The sequence below is a fragment of the Salvelinus namaycush genome, chromosome 10 (genome assembly GCF_016432855.1).
Source record: "Salvelinus namaycush isolate Seneca chromosome 10, SaNama_1.0, whole genome shotgun sequence".
Classification (NCBI taxonomy): Eukaryota; Metazoa; Chordata; class Actinopteri; order Salmoniformes; family Salmonidae; genus Salvelinus; species Salvelinus namaycush.
The window spans coordinates 18,747,903-18,765,274 of record NC_052316.1 but is presented as its reverse complement, the minus strand read 5'-3'; the positions used below and the strand labels follow the sequence as shown (position 1 = coordinate 18,765,274).

At 41.5% G+C, this 17,372-nt stretch overlaps 2 protein-coding genes across 3 annotated transcripts; one reads left to right on the top strand and one right to left on the bottom strand.

Annotated features, from left to right (window-relative positions):
• Positions 1-1,538: 1,538 nt before the first annotated feature.
• Positions 1,539-5,633, bottom strand: LOC120054799 (secretory carrier-associated membrane protein 4-like). The gene is made up of 7 exons (XM_039002431.1): positions 5,465-5,633; positions 4,963-4,994; positions 4,223-4,351; positions 3,944-4,100; positions 3,743-3,844; positions 3,332-3,449; positions 1,539-3,157 (listed from the first exon to the last, which is right to left on the bottom strand). Exons 2-7 carry the CDS (start codon positions 4,967-4,969, stop codon positions 2,975-2,977), a joined length of 696 nt encoding a protein of 231 aa, XP_038858359.1. The 5' UTR covers positions 4,970-4,994; positions 5,465-5,633; the 3' UTR covers positions 1,539-2,974.
• Positions 5,634-6,988: 1,355 nt separating this feature from the next.
• Positions 6,989-17,371, top strand: LOC120054797 (chromatin assembly factor 1 subunit A-like). 2 transcript variants are annotated; one of them, XM_039002429.1, is made up of 17 exons: positions 6,989-7,085; positions 7,199-7,292; positions 9,874-9,924; positions 10,198-10,820; positions 10,979-11,035; positions 11,152-11,396; positions 11,553-11,613; positions 11,741-11,812; positions 11,905-12,122; positions 12,265-12,436; positions 12,972-13,052; positions 13,189-13,293; positions 13,463-13,718; positions 15,534-15,675; positions 15,821-16,148; positions 16,249-16,336; positions 16,461-17,371. In XM_039002429.1, exons 2-17 carry the CDS (start codon positions 7,226-7,228, stop codon positions 16,574-16,576), a joined length of 2,682 nt encoding a protein of 893 aa, XP_038858357.1. In that variant the 5' UTR covers positions 6,989-7,085; positions 7,199-7,225; the 3' UTR covers positions 16,577-17,371. The 2 variants fall into 2 exon arrangements, with proteins under 2 accessions (XP_038858357.1, XP_038858356.1); XM_039002428.1 differs by having other exon boundaries at positions 6,990-7,292.
• The last annotated feature ends 1 nt before the right edge of the window (position 17,372 follows it).

Here is a 17,372-nt window from a genome sequence, read left to right as displayed (position 1 = left end):
AATTAACAGGTGTGCTTTGTTAAGTTAACTTGTGGAATTTCTTTCCTTTTAATGCATTTGAGCCAATCAGTTGTTGTGACAAGGTAGGGGAGGTATACAGAAGATTGCCCTATTTGGTAAAAGACCAAGTCCATATTATGGCAAGAACAGCTCAAATAAGCAAAGAGAAACAAAAGTCCATCATTACTTTAAGACATGAAGGTCAGTCAATCCGGGAACATTTCAAGAACTTTGTAACTTTCAAGTGCAGTCACCACAACCATCAAGCGCTATGATGAAACTGGCTCTCATGAGGACCGGCACAGTTACCAGCCTCAGAAATTGCAGGCCAAATAAATGCTTCAGAAACAGACACATCTCAACATCAACTGTTCAGAGGAGACTGTGAATCAGGCCTTCATGGTCAAATTGCTGCAAAGAAACCACTACTAAAGGACACCAATAATAAGAAGGCTTGCTTGGTCCAAGAAACATGAGCAATGGACATTAGACCTGTGGAAATCTGGCTGATGAGTCCAAATTTGAGATTTTTGGTTACAACCGCCGTGTCTTTGTAAGACGTAGAGTAGGTGAACAGATGATCTCTGCATGGGTGGTTCCCACCGTGAAGAATGGAGGTGTGATGGTGTGGGGGTGCTTTGCTGGTGACAGTCTCATTTATTTAGAATTCAAGGCACACTTAACCAGCATGGCTACCACAGCCTTCTGCAGCGATACACCATCCCATCTGGTTTGTGCTGTGGGACTACCATTAATTTTTCGACAGGACAATGACCCAACAACTCCAGGCTGTGTAAGGGCTATTTGACCAAGAAGGAGAGTGATGGAGTGCTGCATCAGATGATCTGGCCTCCACATCACCAGCCTCAACCCAATTGAGATGAGTTGGACCGCAGAGTGAAGGAAAAGCAGCCAACAAGTGCTCAGCATATGTGGGAACTCCTTCAAGACTGTTGTAAAAGCATTCCAGGTGAAGCTGGTTGAGAGAATGCCAGAGTGTGCAAAGCTGTCAAAGGCAAAGGGTGGCTACTTTGAAGAATCTAAAATATATTTTGATTTAACACTTGGTTACTGCATGATTCCATGTGTGTTATTTCATAGTTTTGATGTCTATTCTACAATGTAGAAAATAGTCAAAATAAAGGAACTCTTGAATGAGTTGTGTCCTTTTGACTGGTACTGTATGTATATGTAGCAGAAAAGCTATAAATAGAAAAAGGGTCCTCAGAGTGGTATGGGTAAAAATGTACAAAAATTAAAATGTATAGCAACTGACGTAATGTCAGTCACTTCACTGGAATTTGTTTTCCTTCTGGGAGTTTGTTTTTGTTTTACACAATGACGGACAGATGAGGTCTGCCTGTCATAATGTCCCTGCCATTATGATCTACTGAAAGCTGTGAATACAGTATTGGTATGGCATTTTGTACTGTATTTGATTCTATTGAAAATAAATGCATACTTTAAAGTATGAAGTAAACACAATCATGTGATAATTGTCAATGAGGAAGAGAAGCTGAATAACAACAGTCAGAAGGTCTGAATAAGAATATTTACTGAAATGTTTAAGGTAGTGAGTCATTGGTAGTCTCGTACGACCCACCCTGATCTCGCAAGCTTACATTGTTTCACTACACGGACACAGTATCTGTGTAGCGAAACAGAATGAAAGCTTGCAAGATCAGGGTGGTTCGTGCTTGGCTTAGTCATTGCAGCAACACATTTGAAGCATTTTCAAGAATGTCTTCTAAATATTCATTACAGACAAGCCATACAAAAAACTCAAAATAAACCTCATTATGGTAGTTAACCCTGGAGAGGAACACTTAAATATGTGACTTAACTTTAATTTTTCTATTCAAGATGAGTTGCTGCCGCTCTCCCAGCCACATTGTAAACACAAGGCTCCAGCCTGGAACACACTGACTGAGATGAGCTGTTTTGGAGCACTGGCTAGAGAGAAGGGGTATTCCACAACAGGACACTGACCATCAAAAGCAAAGAAAGATCAGTGCACTGCACAGGATGAGTGAAAGACAAAAGGCTCAAGTTGAATAAGAAGGCTACAGTATCTAGCATTAGTGATGTGTATAAGCACATTTCTCATTGGCTTCGTCTAGTAGCAGTACTTAAGGCGACAGTCAAGGGGGGGGGAAATTAACATGCAAATACCTCATGTACGATCAAGGCGCATTTAGTTTTCAGAAACAAGGCAAAAGCAGATCAAGCAAGAAGAAAAGGTATCAAAAACAAACACTTGTGATATCAATAAAAAACTAAATACATCTCATCACTAAATAAAAAGTGCACTATATAAACATCCATATTTCCAACTTCAAGGAGAAGACCCTGATTCTTCAGTCATGTCAAGTAGTGTTAAGGCTTTTGTTGATTTCATGAAGTACAGTATTGTATTGGCAAGAATTGATCACTGAATATGGCTGCCAAAATTGATCCAAAAACAACTTTGGAATCACCTTGCTTCTTTTCTGTTTCAGACATATCAATTTTGTTGAACAGTATTAATTCTGCTACTGTAATATAAAGACCCCTAGCTCTCCAAGTACAAATGAAAATCATATTTTTTTAAATTTCAGTCGCTCTTTCAAATATGAGGGAACAGATTCATTTTGAGAGTAGAAAATAATAAATGTAAACATGTAATGGATCATATTTTGGATCTCCATCACATATTTTTCCAACAATATAAGGCTTAGATGTGTTTCCCTGGAAAAGCTTCCTACTCCAGTAAACGATGTCTATAACAGTGGCCTCTTAAATCTAAAACAAAGTACTGCTGAATAAAATCAGCTGATTATGCCTTTTTCCCTTAACATTCTTACTTAAATTCCAGCTATGCATTTCCTATAGTGTCATGGTGAGATTGTACTAGTGTGGTGTGGTGTGGTGGACTATCTCGCGTGCCATGGAAAAAAGTGCTCTGTCTCCATCTAGAGTCCACTTAGGGTTTTATTTACCAGGGGCCATTGTCTGGGTAGCTTGGCACAGCAGCAGGGTATTGGGGTAGGCTTGGGCCAGTTTCATTGATAGCATTGAAGCCGGCCTCTCTCACAGGGGCGCTCTTCCAGAGTCCAGTGGTCCACTCTTCCTGTGCACGCTCAAAGCTGCCCCCTCCGCCACGGTACATCCTATGAACCTGATAGAAGCAGAGCAGACAAACCAACCAGTCATACAGTCATGAAAGTTCATTCTCTTTCCTTGCCTACAATGAGAATTGTCAAAACGGCTGTGTATTTTTTCTGGTTTGTGTGTGTGTTTCCAGGTGCTCGTGCATTTTTCAGGTGTGTGTGTGTGCGCGCATTGGACTCACCCTGATGAGAACCAGTCCCATCAACACAGTCACCAGAGTAAAGAGCAGAGCTGAGAATAGCATGACTACAGCAGAACCCACGTTGTGGCTGAAGAACAGCACTGTCGCGATCCAACCACTTTGGGGGTTCATCAGAGTGGTGGAGCAGTGGGGTTAGTATTTGTCAATGGCATGAATACTGGATTACATCAACTCTAGTTATTCACCTATCACAGCATGACACTGCAGTGAGTAAAATTAAGGTGGCATTGATACATAATCTACAGGTGATCTTTATTGCCAAACTGAAGATTTTAAACTGAAGATTTTTCTATATTCCTGAGGTAAGTGAAACACAAGACATTCAGATATAGCAGCCAACGTCCTAGACAGTCCCTTCCAGGATTGAGGAAATAAAATATTCATACTCACCAAGCACCCCAACCAGAGATGCCCACAGTCTGAATGAGAGCGAGAACACACTGGAGGAAGAAGATGAAGAAAAAGGCCATGAAGTTGAAGGAACTGTCAGCCCTAAGAAAGACAAAGGGAGTTATGAAGTCAGTCAAGAAAATTGTATTTGGAGTGCAAAATGATAGATGTTCGGCTTGACGTTTGTTGAGTGGACTTTACCGAAAGGCCTTGTAGAGAGGTCTAAACCAGCATGTGTAGCTGCACGGACTGAAGAGAAGAAGCCAGAGCAGGGAAAGGCCAAAATTGGCTGCACTTCCCCCTCCTGCCCACCAAGCTATGCATGACACCACATTCACACACAGTGTGACTGAATACACTGCAGAGAGGAGCAGAGACAGCAGAAAAAATTAACATATTCACTCAGCATTGAATGAAACACAGTCCAGTTCCCAGAGTAGGCCTATGTGTGACTCAAGAAAGTTTGTTGGTGTAACTCACACATCCAGAGGTTGTAGACCCTGCGCACCAGCTGTCGGTGCGGGGCTGGGATCTCCTCCTCCACATTCTGGTAAAAGCAGGGCTTGATTCGCAGGAACTTAGGCAGCAGTGGGAAGTTGTTGACCCGCTCTGAAAACGGATGATTACATGTGGGAAAACAGGATGTCAGTGCAGATGGCACAGGAAAACAAGAATACAGTGAAATTTGAGATTTTTTTGATTATATTATAACAAATGGTGAGGCACAATAGTGAAAGTGGTCAGTGTTATCAGTTGATCTTTATGTCCACAATTTAACTATGAGAATTCATGATTAAATTATCATAATATACAACAAAATAATAAATACAGTTACATGTCAGGATATTATTTGACAATAAATAGTATTTCTCCATCTTTTTAAATAGGGAGACAATTAGATTTCAGAACTTATTTCCATGAGTGATCAAAACCTGTTTTCTCATGGCTCCCTCTTGTCCAGCTGCAGCAGACATATGGTGAGCAATACATATAGAATCTTGAGAATTGCAACACATCGTATCGGCACCAATGTATCGCGATAATATCATATCGTGAGATCCCTAGCAATTCCCACCCCTACTGAGTATGGTATGGCTATTTGAATAAAAGGTTTGAGTGTGTCACTTATAATCTGTGTCATGCATATGCATTACTTGTAGCAGGTACATGTCATGTTTCATGAAGAACATGATCGAATTGCAAAACATTTAGATACAAACCTGTCATTATGAAATCCTATGCGTGTCCTTTCCTGCAACATAATACAAATAATTGGCATATTTTACATCTCATAAAATTAAATTAAAAAAAAGTATAAATAATTATCTGGGAACGTGCAGTGTCTAATTTACAACAACAAAACATTCAGTCATATCAAGATGATGACAAAGGTGAAATTATATGCATAAAATAGCCAGGTCACGTGCCCCTACTAGATACGGGTACGCTACTTTGATACATTTCTTATATTAAGTTAAGTAGCTAGCTATAATTTGGCAAGAAAATATAAGACCACGCGTAAAATAAATTAGCAAGCTAACGTTAATTAGCTACAGTAGTATGTAGATGATGATTTGTTAGCGGTCTTCAGGCGAAATGTAATGAAAAGGTAAGCTGCCGAGTGGATACAATGAATTGGTTGATAATAGATTCAATGTTAAAGAAATAAATCTAGTGACTGTAACTTATTTTCTTGTAATTCAATGTTTTGCTAGCACCTACCTGAAAACCTCTAACTCCAGTTCGGTTCGGGATGGTCGTCACTAGCTACCACAGCCACAAAGTCATAAACCCCGCCCATTTCTACAATCTATCTTCTTAAAAACATATTTTACAGCTAAACCTAACCTCAATCCTAACATTTACCACATTGCTAACCTTATGCCTAACCCTAACCTTAAATTAAGACCAAAACGCGACATTTTGTTTTCATACATTTTTACGATATAGCCTATGTTGACTTTGTGTCTGTGCTATCTAGCTAGTAGAGGAAACCGTTGGGGTCGCGTCCAACCAAATCTCCCGCACTGCATTGAGGGAGTGGTAGTTCAATACAGGTCCCACCAAGGCAAATTTGAATACGATTGTTTCGATTGTGAAACTACAGATCACGTGACCTATATAGTGCGTGGAGGGAAGACGTGTGACTTCAGAGAGAGATGGATGATTCTTGTCCCTTGATATGATAACAGCTACATTATGGAAAATTGGCAATGATGTATTTTCTTGATCAACTATCAGTTTTGTGGAGTTGATGTTGAATATTATTTTCTATTGTCAGGAGTTTACTATTGCCCGATTGACATACGTTATATTGTATTTACCATATGGTTAGGCTACATATTGGTACCGTACTGTGTCCTACAAATATTTTCTACCACACCTTTTGCACTCCACAGTAGCAGAAACCCAAACAGAATATGTGTAAAAACTGAGTGGTGCAGTGGTCTAAGGGCACTGCATCTCAGTGCTAGAGATGTCACTACAGACACCCTGGTTCAAATCCAGGCTGTGTCACAACTGGCTGTGATTGGGAGTCCCATTGGGTGGTGCACAATTGAACCAGTGTCATCTGGGTTTGGCTGGTGTAGGCTGTCATTGTAAATAAGAATTTGTTCTTAACTGACTTACCTAGTCAAACAAACATGACATCAAATTGTATTGGTCACATATTTAGTAGATGTTATTGCAGGTGTAGCGAAATCCTTGCGCTTAGGAGCTAGAAGCAGAGCTGCCATATCTTTCAGCGCCATCTGTCCAACGTGTCTACCTCATGTGTCTTCTTGTCAGAGAGGTTTTGCCTTTTGTATTATTTTTCAGTTCTTCTAAATTGTCAACTGTTTTGGCATCCTTTTATTTTCCCATTAAAATTATTAACTGACATTCAGACAGACATTATGTTAATTGATTTAATATTGCATTTGATTGTTTTGATTACTACATAGTACATACATCGTTTCTGATTGTCAACGTGTTTAGAGTATTTACTGGTTAAACCCACTGAGTGACTTTGTCCAATCACAACTTTATTAGAATTTTGTTCACGACACTATTCAGTGACATCCAATCACTGATCGTACTCTTTTGAAAACAGAGAAAGCAACCTATCATAAAGAACAACATCTCAAAAGAAGGCGTGACTGACAAAATATCCAGAAAAAAACGTCTAGATCCCGCCCTTCGGTCGGGTAGTGATCCAGCGTTCTGGCCAATCAGCAAAGGATTGTGAGGACAGCGACACGCTCCCGCCAAATCTGACTGACGGGCGCGAGGCAGCAACGGGATCCAGGCAGAGGGAGTGTGTGGGAGATGCCGCTAGAATAAAATTAACTTAGTCTTAAAAGTAATACAACCCAGTCATCGTTATATTTGCATGATATTAGTGTTACTCTGGAAGACCTGTCAATATTGCTACTTCATATGGTTTTGTGTTAATGCAACGCTTTTCCGCACAAGGATATCAAAAGTGAGGGAAGTTCTCGGATGGTGATGCTGGCGGCGGAAGATCCATCCGTGGACGGGTATTTAGCATCCACTCCACGGAGGAGAGGTAGCGACGATATTTTGCTATGTTTTAACCTTCAAATGTTTTGGTTATTTAGTTATCTAACTGAGGTAGCTTTATACTGTTTGATTTGCATCTCTCTACGACCACATAGCAAGTCAACACTAACTTCTGTCTAGCTAGCTAGTTTAGCTAACTAGCATGCTGTATTTAGCCAGCTAACTACTGTACTAGTAGCATGTTGTAACTAGCTAACCTCAAGTAAGGTTAGTTAGCTAACACTTAGTTATTATCGTTGGCCAGACCCTCATAAGATTCCCACGCTCGTAAGGTTAGTGTAAAGTGAGCTTTCATGTAACGTTAGCTAGCTACCCTTGAAGTTTCCTTTAGTTCATATAATTTATTAGTCAGCCAGCTTGGGAGCTAACGTCAGTTGGCTTTGATGTGATGAGTTGGTGCTAACCTTACTAGCTAGCTAGACACTCCATTGCCTTCAGCTAGCTAACGTTAGCTAATATGAACCAAAACACTCAATGATTTCGGTGGTTTAATTAGACATCGAGTCACACATTATCGTACTGTAACAAACTTTGCTTGCTAGCTAACTTAGCTAACAAACAAGCATGTTTTTATTTGAGGCAACCCCTTCTTTCCCCGCAGCGGTATGAGTGTAAAGTTAGCTATAGCCGGGCCTTTGCACTGGGCTTCGATTGATTCACCGAATGGCGGGAGAGCAAAGCTAACACCTCCCAGTGGTTTGCCCAACCACTTGTGCCATCGTCTCGTAGTTAATTTTTACTACTTGATTAAAAATTATATTTGAACTGCATCGATTGTCCGTATACTTGGTTGGTGGCAAGTCTAGATAACTTTTGATTGCTCCCTAGTTGACTGACAAGTATTTATTACATATGTCCTTGAATAACCTGGATACATTTGTCAAACTAACAGTATGAGTAAACTAAGAACAAAGGACTAACGTCAGCTTATAGCAATAATACAGTTGAGTGGGGGATAAAGTAGTTGGTGATTAAGTCATATGTGTAGTGGCTATTCTTGTGGTTGTCCTTTTGATTTTGGACATTTTATAAAGATACTGCACTGAATGCTTTCTTCTAGTAAGTGTTATGCAACAAAGGGACTGGTAACATGTTTGCAGCTGGAGCCATTGTACTACTGCAATTATTGATAGTGAAGTAAAAGTGCTTTGAAAAACAAATCCATCTACACAACAAAAATATAAATGCAACGTGTTGTGCAACTGAAATAAAATTCCCTAGACATTTTCCATATGCACAAATCTTATTTCTCTCAAATTGTGTGCACAAATTTGTTTAACAGCCCTGTTAGTGAGCATTTCTCCTTTGCCAATATAATCCATCCACCTGACTGGTGTGGCATATCAATAATCTGATTTTAACAGCATAATCATTACACTGGTGCACCTTGTGCTGTGGACAATTAAAAGACCACTCTAAAATGTGCAGTTTTGTCACACAACACCACAGCTGTCTCAAGTTTTGATTGAGCGTACAATTGGCATGCTGACTGCAGGGATGTCCACCAGAGCTGTTACCAGATAATTTAATGTTAATTTCTCTACCATAAGCCGCCTCCAATGTAATTTTAGAAAATATGGCAGTATGTCGAAATGGCCTCACAACCGCAGACCGCGTGTAATCACACCAGCCCAGGACGTCCACATCAGGCTTCTTCACCTACGGGATTGTCTGAGACCAGCCACCTGGACAGTTGATGAAACTGGGCTTGCACAACTAAAGAATTTCTGCACATACTGTCAGAAACTGTCTCAGGAAGCTCATATGCGTGCTCATCGTCCTCACCAGGGTCTTGACCTGACAGCAGTTTAGCGTCGTAACCAACTTCAGTAGGCAAATACTAAACTTTGATGGCCACTGGCCTGCTGGAGAAGTGTGCTCTCCACGGATGAATCACAGGTTCATCTGTACCGGGCAGATAGCAAACAGAGTGTATGCCGTTGTGTGGGTGAGCAGTTTGCCGATGTCAACGTTGTGAACAGAGTGCCCCATGGCGGCGGGGGGGTTATGGTATGGGCAGGCATAAGCTACGGACAACAAACACATTTGCATTTTTATCAATGGCCATTTGAATCCAGAGATACTGTCATGAGATCCTGAGGCCCATTGTCATGCCATTCATCTGCAGCCACCACATGTTTCAGCATGATAATGCACGACCCCATATCGCAAGTATCTGTACACTTCCTGGAAGCTGAAAACGTCCCAGTTCTTCCATGGCCTACATACTTGTTGAGCATTTTTGGGATGCTCTGGATTGACGTGTGCGACAGCATGTTCCAGTTCCCGCCAAACTCCATATACTGACTAGTTTTCTGATCTACGACCTTACCTTTTTTTAAGGTATCTGTTACCAACAGATGCATATCTGTATTCCAAATCATGTGAAATCCATAGATTAGGGCCCAATGAATATATTTAAATTGACTGATTTCATTATGAACTGTAACTCAGTAAAATCTTTGAAATTGTTGTATTTTATATTTTTGTTCAGAAAATGATTCATGACAGGAGAATGCTTGTGGGATTGTTGTCGTCTCATCTTCCATACCCTGTTTTGGTTACAGGTATGGATGGCAAAGTCAAACCCAGCAATGCTAACAAGAAGCTTGTTCAGGGTAAGTTGATCTGGTGTTTTGAATGCATATTAGATGGTTTTATTTTGCAAAAGGAGACTGATGATACATAATGCTATCAAACTATTTGAAACAATTCAATGAAATTCTGATTTAGTAAATTATATTTCAAATGAATCAAATTTGTTATAATAATTTAGTGTCTTTGCTTTATCACTCAAAGCTATCATTATTGTTTGCCCAAAGATTTGTTAATATAACATAGATTTAGTCCAACTTAAACATCAGTGATGATAAAGGATATTTTCTCCTCAGCTCGTCTTCCTTTCAAGCGTCTAAACCCAGAGCCCAAGGAGACCAGTGAGCCCAAAAGGACCTGCACCCTTTCCCGGCCTGGGCTCTCAGATGGGGAGAATGAATCCGATTGCTCCCCCCTACCTGTGCGCCATGGACCGGCCCTGGTTAACGGCCGCGGCCCCCTGGATGGATTCATGAGTCGCAGTACCCAAGCGTCCCCTGCCAAAAGCATAGTTATTGATCTCACTGAGGACTCCAATTCAACTGACCTTTTAAAGCAGCAACCTGCGACACCCATTGTTGCCCCGTGTCCTCAGACACAAAACAACCACCTGAGCAAAACCCTAAGTGCTGTAACAGCCACCAAAACAGATCACACTGCCAAGACAGAGCCCATAGACTACAAGCTGGGGGATGAACAGAAGGATGAGGAGAAGGACAGGGGGGACACTGGATCCATCTCACAGTTAGACACCACACAGGGTTCTGACACGGAAGAGGAGGAGGATGAAGAACAAGAGGAGGCTGATATGTCCAGTCATGGGAATGGGTCCATGCTTTCTCCTTCATCCACCAGCTCTCTGTCAGCGGCCGAGAGCTCCCCAGAGGCTGCTAAGACAGAGAACACTCCTACTGTCACAGTGAGTACAAAATGGCAATTAAATTCAATAAACACTCAATGTCAGCAGTGATTTTTGAATAAATGTACATCAGCAAGCTCCTGTTAACTTTTCAAATCACTATTCTGAAATGAAAAATTATAAATCTATAGGTTACCTTTCTTCCTCTCTCTTTACAGGAGCCAAATACCACCCCTAAAATAGAGCAGAAAACTGTGAAAAGACTATCTTTAAAGGTATAATTAGCGGCAATAAGTCACTTCAGTATTTGGCGTACTTTTGCATCCAAATGCCTATTTAAACATCTTAATCTAGACACTGAAACGGAATTTGTGTTTTCTTCTCTCCATAGAGTTTGCAGGAGCAAGAGGAGAGGCTACACCAGCGCAAAGAGAGAGAGCGGCAGCGGGAGGAGGCTAAAGATGCTAAAGAGAAGAAGAAAGAGGAGGCTCGCAAACTGAAGGAGGAGCGGGAGAAGGAAAGAAAGGAGAAAAAGAAGAAAGAAGAGTGTGAAAAAAGAGAGAAAAAGGAGAAAGAGGAAAAGGAAAAAGCAGAGAAATTAAGAGCGAAAGAGGAGCAACGCAAATCGAAACAAGAGTGAGTGTTGCTTGATCAAAAACCAGCTAGCTACAGATCTGAAATGTCTTGTTACTTTTATATTGACTCGACTAGAAAAATTGATTGAATGTTTTTTTTTTTATTAAAGCAAATGTAATCCTTGCAATTGACATATTCACATATAATGTCCTCCAGGGCAAAACTTGAAGAAAAGAGAAAGAAAGAGGAGGAAAAACGGTTGAAAGAAGAGAAAGATGTGAGTTGATAATTTTGTTTCTATTCTCTAAAATTAAATGTAATGTCTGACACTGATATTTTTAAGTTTGACAATTGCCACTTAATTGTAACAGACCTGATAATGCATCTTAACATTTTCTATACAGAGGCTCAAAGCAGAGAAAGCCGAGATCACAAGATTTCTACAGAAACCCAAGACTCCCCAGCAGGCCACAAAGGTAAGATTCCTCTGATTGAATTGAACAAGAAGAACACAAAATGGTGTTCATTTAATGTAAAACATTTCTTACCTTTGTCTCTCCTACTTCAGACCCTTGCGTCTGCCTGTGAAAAGTTTGCCCCGTTTGAGATAAAGGAGCACATGTGTCTGGCGCCGCTGACCAGAGTCCAATGTGCGGAGGCGGTCCTGGAGGAACTGGACAGGTACCTGGCTAAACCTGATGGAAGCCTGGATGGCCTGAGTGACTGGACCAGAAATAAGCCCCGCAGATCAGGCCAGACCAAGGCCAGAAGCACATACCCTATGAGGTGAGACCACCACACCCTAAAAAAAATCAGCGGTGACTTGAGTTACTCAAGTCTTGACATTTTTGTGAAACTGAAGAATCAGGGATTCCTACTGGAAAGAAGCCATTTTCTGTACTCTCCTATTTTGACGTTGTCTGCATAGGGAGTGTATAGCGGTGGTGGAGGGGCCCAAACCGGACGGTGTGCCTGACCGGCAGCACTACGGCCGCATGAAGCTCCTTCAGTTCCGTGAGAACTACCGGCCTGCCTACTGGGGCACGTGGAGGAAAAACAGCCCCCACATCTCCCCTCGCTGCCCTCTCAGACAGGACAAGGTGAGGCTTCCCTCATTCTCTGACCATGATCCTTTTCAATCCTTTCAGTTCTTTACTTATTAGTTTCTGCCATATTACAATCGATAGTTACAAATCACGATATATTCATGTTTGACTCAATGTTTAGATTTGTAATTGTTTTATTTTATTATTATTTTTACCGTAGGTATCGTTAGCTAGCGCTAGTCAGATGTACCTGCGCCAAAACTCTGGTATTTTTCATCCTATAGCTTGTTCCCATCTTTTTAAATAATGAGCCAACATGTTTTCAGCACTTATTTCCCTGACTGATCAAAACTCGTTTTGTCATGCTCTCTTGTCTCTGCAGTAGACATATATAGCACAATCATTGAATCGCAATACATATAGAATTGTGATAATTGCAATGCATATCATATCGATTCCTAAGTTTTGTGATATCATATCGTGAGGTCCCTGGTAATTTCCAGCCCTAACTGGTGGTGATGTCAGTTGTTTTGTGACTTCCATGTTTCATGCGCTTTCTATGTAGGACTAAAGTCTGTGTTTCCTCTAGGACCTGTTGGATTATGAGGTGGACAGTGATGAGGAGTGGGAGGAAGAGGAGCCAGGAGAGTCCCTGTCACACAGTGAAGGGGTAGGTCTCTTTTTCAATACACTTCTGTCACAGCTTTTGATGCTCTGTTGTTCTGTTTGATATCAAGATTAGCTCATTGTTGCAAACTGAATCATTCTAGCTGATTGTGAGGACCTAAACTGACTTGTTTTTGCAGGAGGATAATGATAATGATGGAGGTGAAAATGATGACGATGATGAGGATGGTTTCTTCGTACCACATGGATACCTATCAGACGGGGAGGGGGCATTGGAGGAAGAGGTACTTTCAATTGCCCGTCATTCCGTATTCATGTCTTTATTTACTGTTCTTTTCCAGTGGACTGGTTTGACTAATGATTGACGTGCTTTACATTGTAAGAGGTGGAGACATTATCCACGGCTTATTTTTAGCACACTTAATTGCTCCTATCCCTGTGGTGTGATTCCAGGAGGGTGGCGACCCAGAGAAGCAGAAGGTGCGTCAGAAGCTGAAGGCCCGGGAGTGGGATGAGCTGATGGCCAAGAAGAAGGTTAAGGTGCTAGAGGCTGTGGTGAGGGGCTGTGTGTGGGAGGGACAGGGTCCCCATCTGGAGCTCTTGCAGCAGTTTGCGGTGTGCCTGCTGGAACCCCTGCCCAAGCCAGAGTCCTCCACCCCAGAGGACAACACACAGAAACTGCAACAGAAACTACAAGAAGATGAGCAGTGTGAGTACATTCTTATGCCTGGGGGAACATCACGCAGGTAAGCGGAGTTCTTTTGTCTCTGCAGTATTGTCTTTTAGAACCTTTTAGGTTAGCCATGTCACCTCTAAGTGATCATCTGAGTCATGTTTTACTGACTGAACCGTGATGAAATGTAGGTCTTGGTTTGCATGGAAAAACTGACCAGGTGTGCTTGTCTTTGATATGCTTATCTGAGTTCTTACAGAATGATGTACATTGGTAATTTGGTTGAGCCATGTGCTGTTCGAATAGTGTCACTAGCGAGGTTTCCATCCAATTGGCTACAGATTTTCATACGAATATTCTAAAATACGCATGAAGAAAATGTGCATTTTCCCACTTGTGGTGTTTCCACCAAACAGACTTGTTGCAGATAAAAATATGTGCATGATGACGTAGTGCACACAATGTACTTTTTCGTGTTAGTTTTCATGTACCGAATACAAATCTAAAGTTCTGTGTGTTTCCATCGCACTTTCAACTCTACTGATAGTTTTGTCACATACTGTTGTGTTAATTAGCAAATGTGCTACTCTGGTCGTGGCACGTGCACTCTAGCCAACAGCTCACAGATACACTGCAGGTAGGCTAGTCTACATGATGACATTATTATTGGAAAGGAGCATCAAGATCACTGTGCAGTTTCACCACTGAAGTTCATCAGAACTGATTTAGTTTGTAGTCTAATAAATGGTTTCCCATGTTGTAGTGGGAGGAAAACACACCATATCATCGCGTGACTACAAGTTTACTTCGATATGATGATTGTTATATCAATATTTTCACATAAAGGCATTTCCACTGCCATTTCCCGCGTAATACATTTTACAGACAAAAAGATCCTACAATGTGTAACGAACAAATGATCTGTCTGCATTTATAAATTGTACCAAAACTTCTTGTTTCCATCACAGCTGTTGTGATTTTAAAAAATAAATGTATACGGTTTAACTTGGAAAAGTCATACCGATGGAGACATGGTTAGTTTTGGCTGACATTTTTTGAGTAGCTCTGAATGGTCAAACTGTAGTTACCTGAGCACTGACTGACTCCAGCATGCATTTATGTCTACACCAAGGGTGTAAAACATGCATAGGTTTTTCCTGGGGGGAATGAACTCAATCTACATTGAAATGACTAAAACCAAATCGAAACTGTGAGGAATTTTTATTGTGATAATGATAATTACTCTGTCCGCTTGGTAACAATCACCAAAACAAAAGCTAGACAGTCAGGGAGAATTGAAATAAAATACAAAGGGATAGATCTTTTTGCTAATTTTGATGGCAAATAAATTGATGGCAAGGAAATATAACCCATCTTTAGTGTGGCCCTCCTGACCTCGTTAAAGACCGAAAGCGGCCCACGGGGCAAAATGAGTTTGGCACCCCTGGTCTACACCAAAATCTATCTTTTGATTGTGGTGATGGATGTAACACCCGAGACTGATATGAGATGTACCTGTACTCATCATGAAGCACTTATTGATAGCTGTCTAGACTGCAAGGGAGACATCTAAACTAAAGACCATTCACAATCACATAAGAGATCTGTATTGTTTTCAGACCAGCTTTATATGCGTCATCGAAGTATTTACTTAGTATTTACTGTGCTACAAGTGATTGTGAACTGTCAACACTCTTCATGGCTGACCTGAGTTGCTCAATAGCTGCCTGAGGGAGTATCTGTTCATATTGAATGGCACCTTTTGCCCAAACCTTGCGTGAATAAGCCTAGATGTAGAATGTGTTTTTAAAAAAAAAACTTCCTATCTCCCTTCCCAAACCATATCTTCAGTGCTGTTCCAGTTGTTGCCCCTGCTACATGGAAATGTGAACAGTAATAAGGTGATCATCACAGAGTTCCAGGTGTTTTGTCGCCAGCAGTCGACCTCGCCCATCTCCAGCCCTCAGAACTCAGGAGACAACATCCCCACCAGGTGACTTCAAACCTGATTTACTCAACGCTTGCTATTTTACAGAATTAGTCAAGTCATGTACGGTCATTATTAAACTTGTGCAGATGCTTTATGAAAGTATACATTTTTCATTACTGAAATGGTCTCCCATCTGCTTCTGCTCTAGGATCCGTCTAAAGCGCCTTATCAAGGGGAATGCTGTGTATGAGAAGCGCTCAGCCTTCAGACGCTGCTGCTGGTACGTCAAATCAGACGTCCTGGCTCGCTTCCTCCAGGAAGCCCTCCCTGTACCCTGCCAGTGGAACTACCTCACTTCAGGGACCCATGTGCCCCGTGAAGAGGCCCCAGTGGCCACAGGCTCACAGGGCAACTCCCCAACTACCCACCAGCCGTCCCACACGCCATCCTCCAAGACCCCCTCCTCCAACAAGAGGAAGAGTGCCGGCAGCATGTCCATCACCAAGTTCATGAAGAAGGCTGCCGACCCTGAGCAGGTTGGACACGTCTGGTGAAATCTTCATATGAAGTTGCTTTGTTCTGATCCTATTGCTTTGACTGTTATGTCAGATTCTAATGAGTACTCCTTTCTTTAAGGCGGAGGCGATGAAGACAGATGGGTTCCAGGCAGACACAGAGGAAGATGAGGATGAAGCAGACTGTGTCATAATCAGCACACAGAAAGGTCAGTTTCCTGGCATATGGTCTGCCTTTAGACAGGAGTTAAGTGGAATTGAGAGACAGGGTAATAGTTTGTCCTAGATATTTCTAGGAGGGGAGGCATTGACATTGAATGCCTTACTCTGCAGGATCTTCCAGAAAAGATACCTCCCCCACAGAGAACGAGAGCACAGAACAAATGGAGGTGACCCCCTCTGACACAGCTGCTCTCTTCTTGCCTCGGGCCACTCCCACCCTGGCCTAAGGACTGCCCCCTGACTCTGGGTGTGTGCGTTTGTCAGAAATAGAATCAGGTCTTCAATCAAGATAACACACTGGTAGTGGCACACATGCCACCCACACGGTATTACAACCCCTCTCTGCTCCGTTAAGTACCAGACAGTGCCTGTGAAAAGGAAAGTGTCTGACAAAGAAACTCATTGGTGTATTTTGTTCCAATGTTAAACCATTCATTACTTGGTTCAGTTGGAATGTCAGACATGTTTATATGGATGTCTTTGCTTGGTGAGGAGTTGGAGATGGCTCCGACAGTCAAGGCTCTTCTACCACAGCCGATTGGGTGGACCAGTGCCCACTGAAGTAGTTGCTGTCTGCTTCACCGTAGGCCCAGTAACTTTTATATATGTATTTGTTTAAAAAAATATATACTTGAACTGGTTGAATTAATTAAAAATAAATAATGATTAAATGTACTGCACTTTTATATGCCCTCCCCCTGCCTTATCTGGATGCCTTTATCAACACACCACCACTCATCCATCCTTTCAAGAAGTACTTCATGTTTAGTTAATGGGTTTCATTCAATATGGCAAGTGCTGATGTCTTTCAGGCTGCTAACGTAGTGCTTATTGTACTATTCTAAACCTCTATTTTGTGTTAATAATGGTTGAGGTGGAATAGTAAATGGCTGTCCAATATTAAAAACATTGCGGTTTGCCTTACATTTTTGTGGCAGAGAATGCTCTCCTGTCACAACTGTTGCAGTTTGCAGGTATGATTTAAGGTGTCTCAATTTCTTTAAATAAAGCATTATTTAAAAA

Bases quoted from the DNA above. Each gene is read 5' to 3' on its own strand.
- LOC120054799 (XM_039002431.1), bottom strand. The intron at 4,101-4,222 runs GTGAGTTACACC...TCCTCTCTGCAG, and splicing joins GGTCTACAACCTCTGGATGT to TGTATTCAGTCACACTGTGT. The intron at 3,450-3,742 runs GTGAGTATGAAT...GAACCCCCAAAG, and splicing joins ATCTCTGGTTGGGGTGCTTG to TGGTTGGATCGCGACAGTGC.
- LOC120054797 (XM_039002429.1), top strand. From the start codon at position 7,226: ATGGTGATGCTGGCGGCGGAAGATCCATCCGTGGACGGGTATTTAGCA. The intron at 10,821-10,978 runs GTGAGTACAAAA...CTCTCTTTACAG, and splicing joins AGAACACTCCTACTGTCACA to GAGCCAAATACCACCCCTAA. The intron at 11,813-11,904 runs GTAAGATTCCTC...CTCCTACTTCAG, and splicing joins CTCCCCAGCAGGCCACAAAG to ACCCTTGCGTCTGCCTGTGA.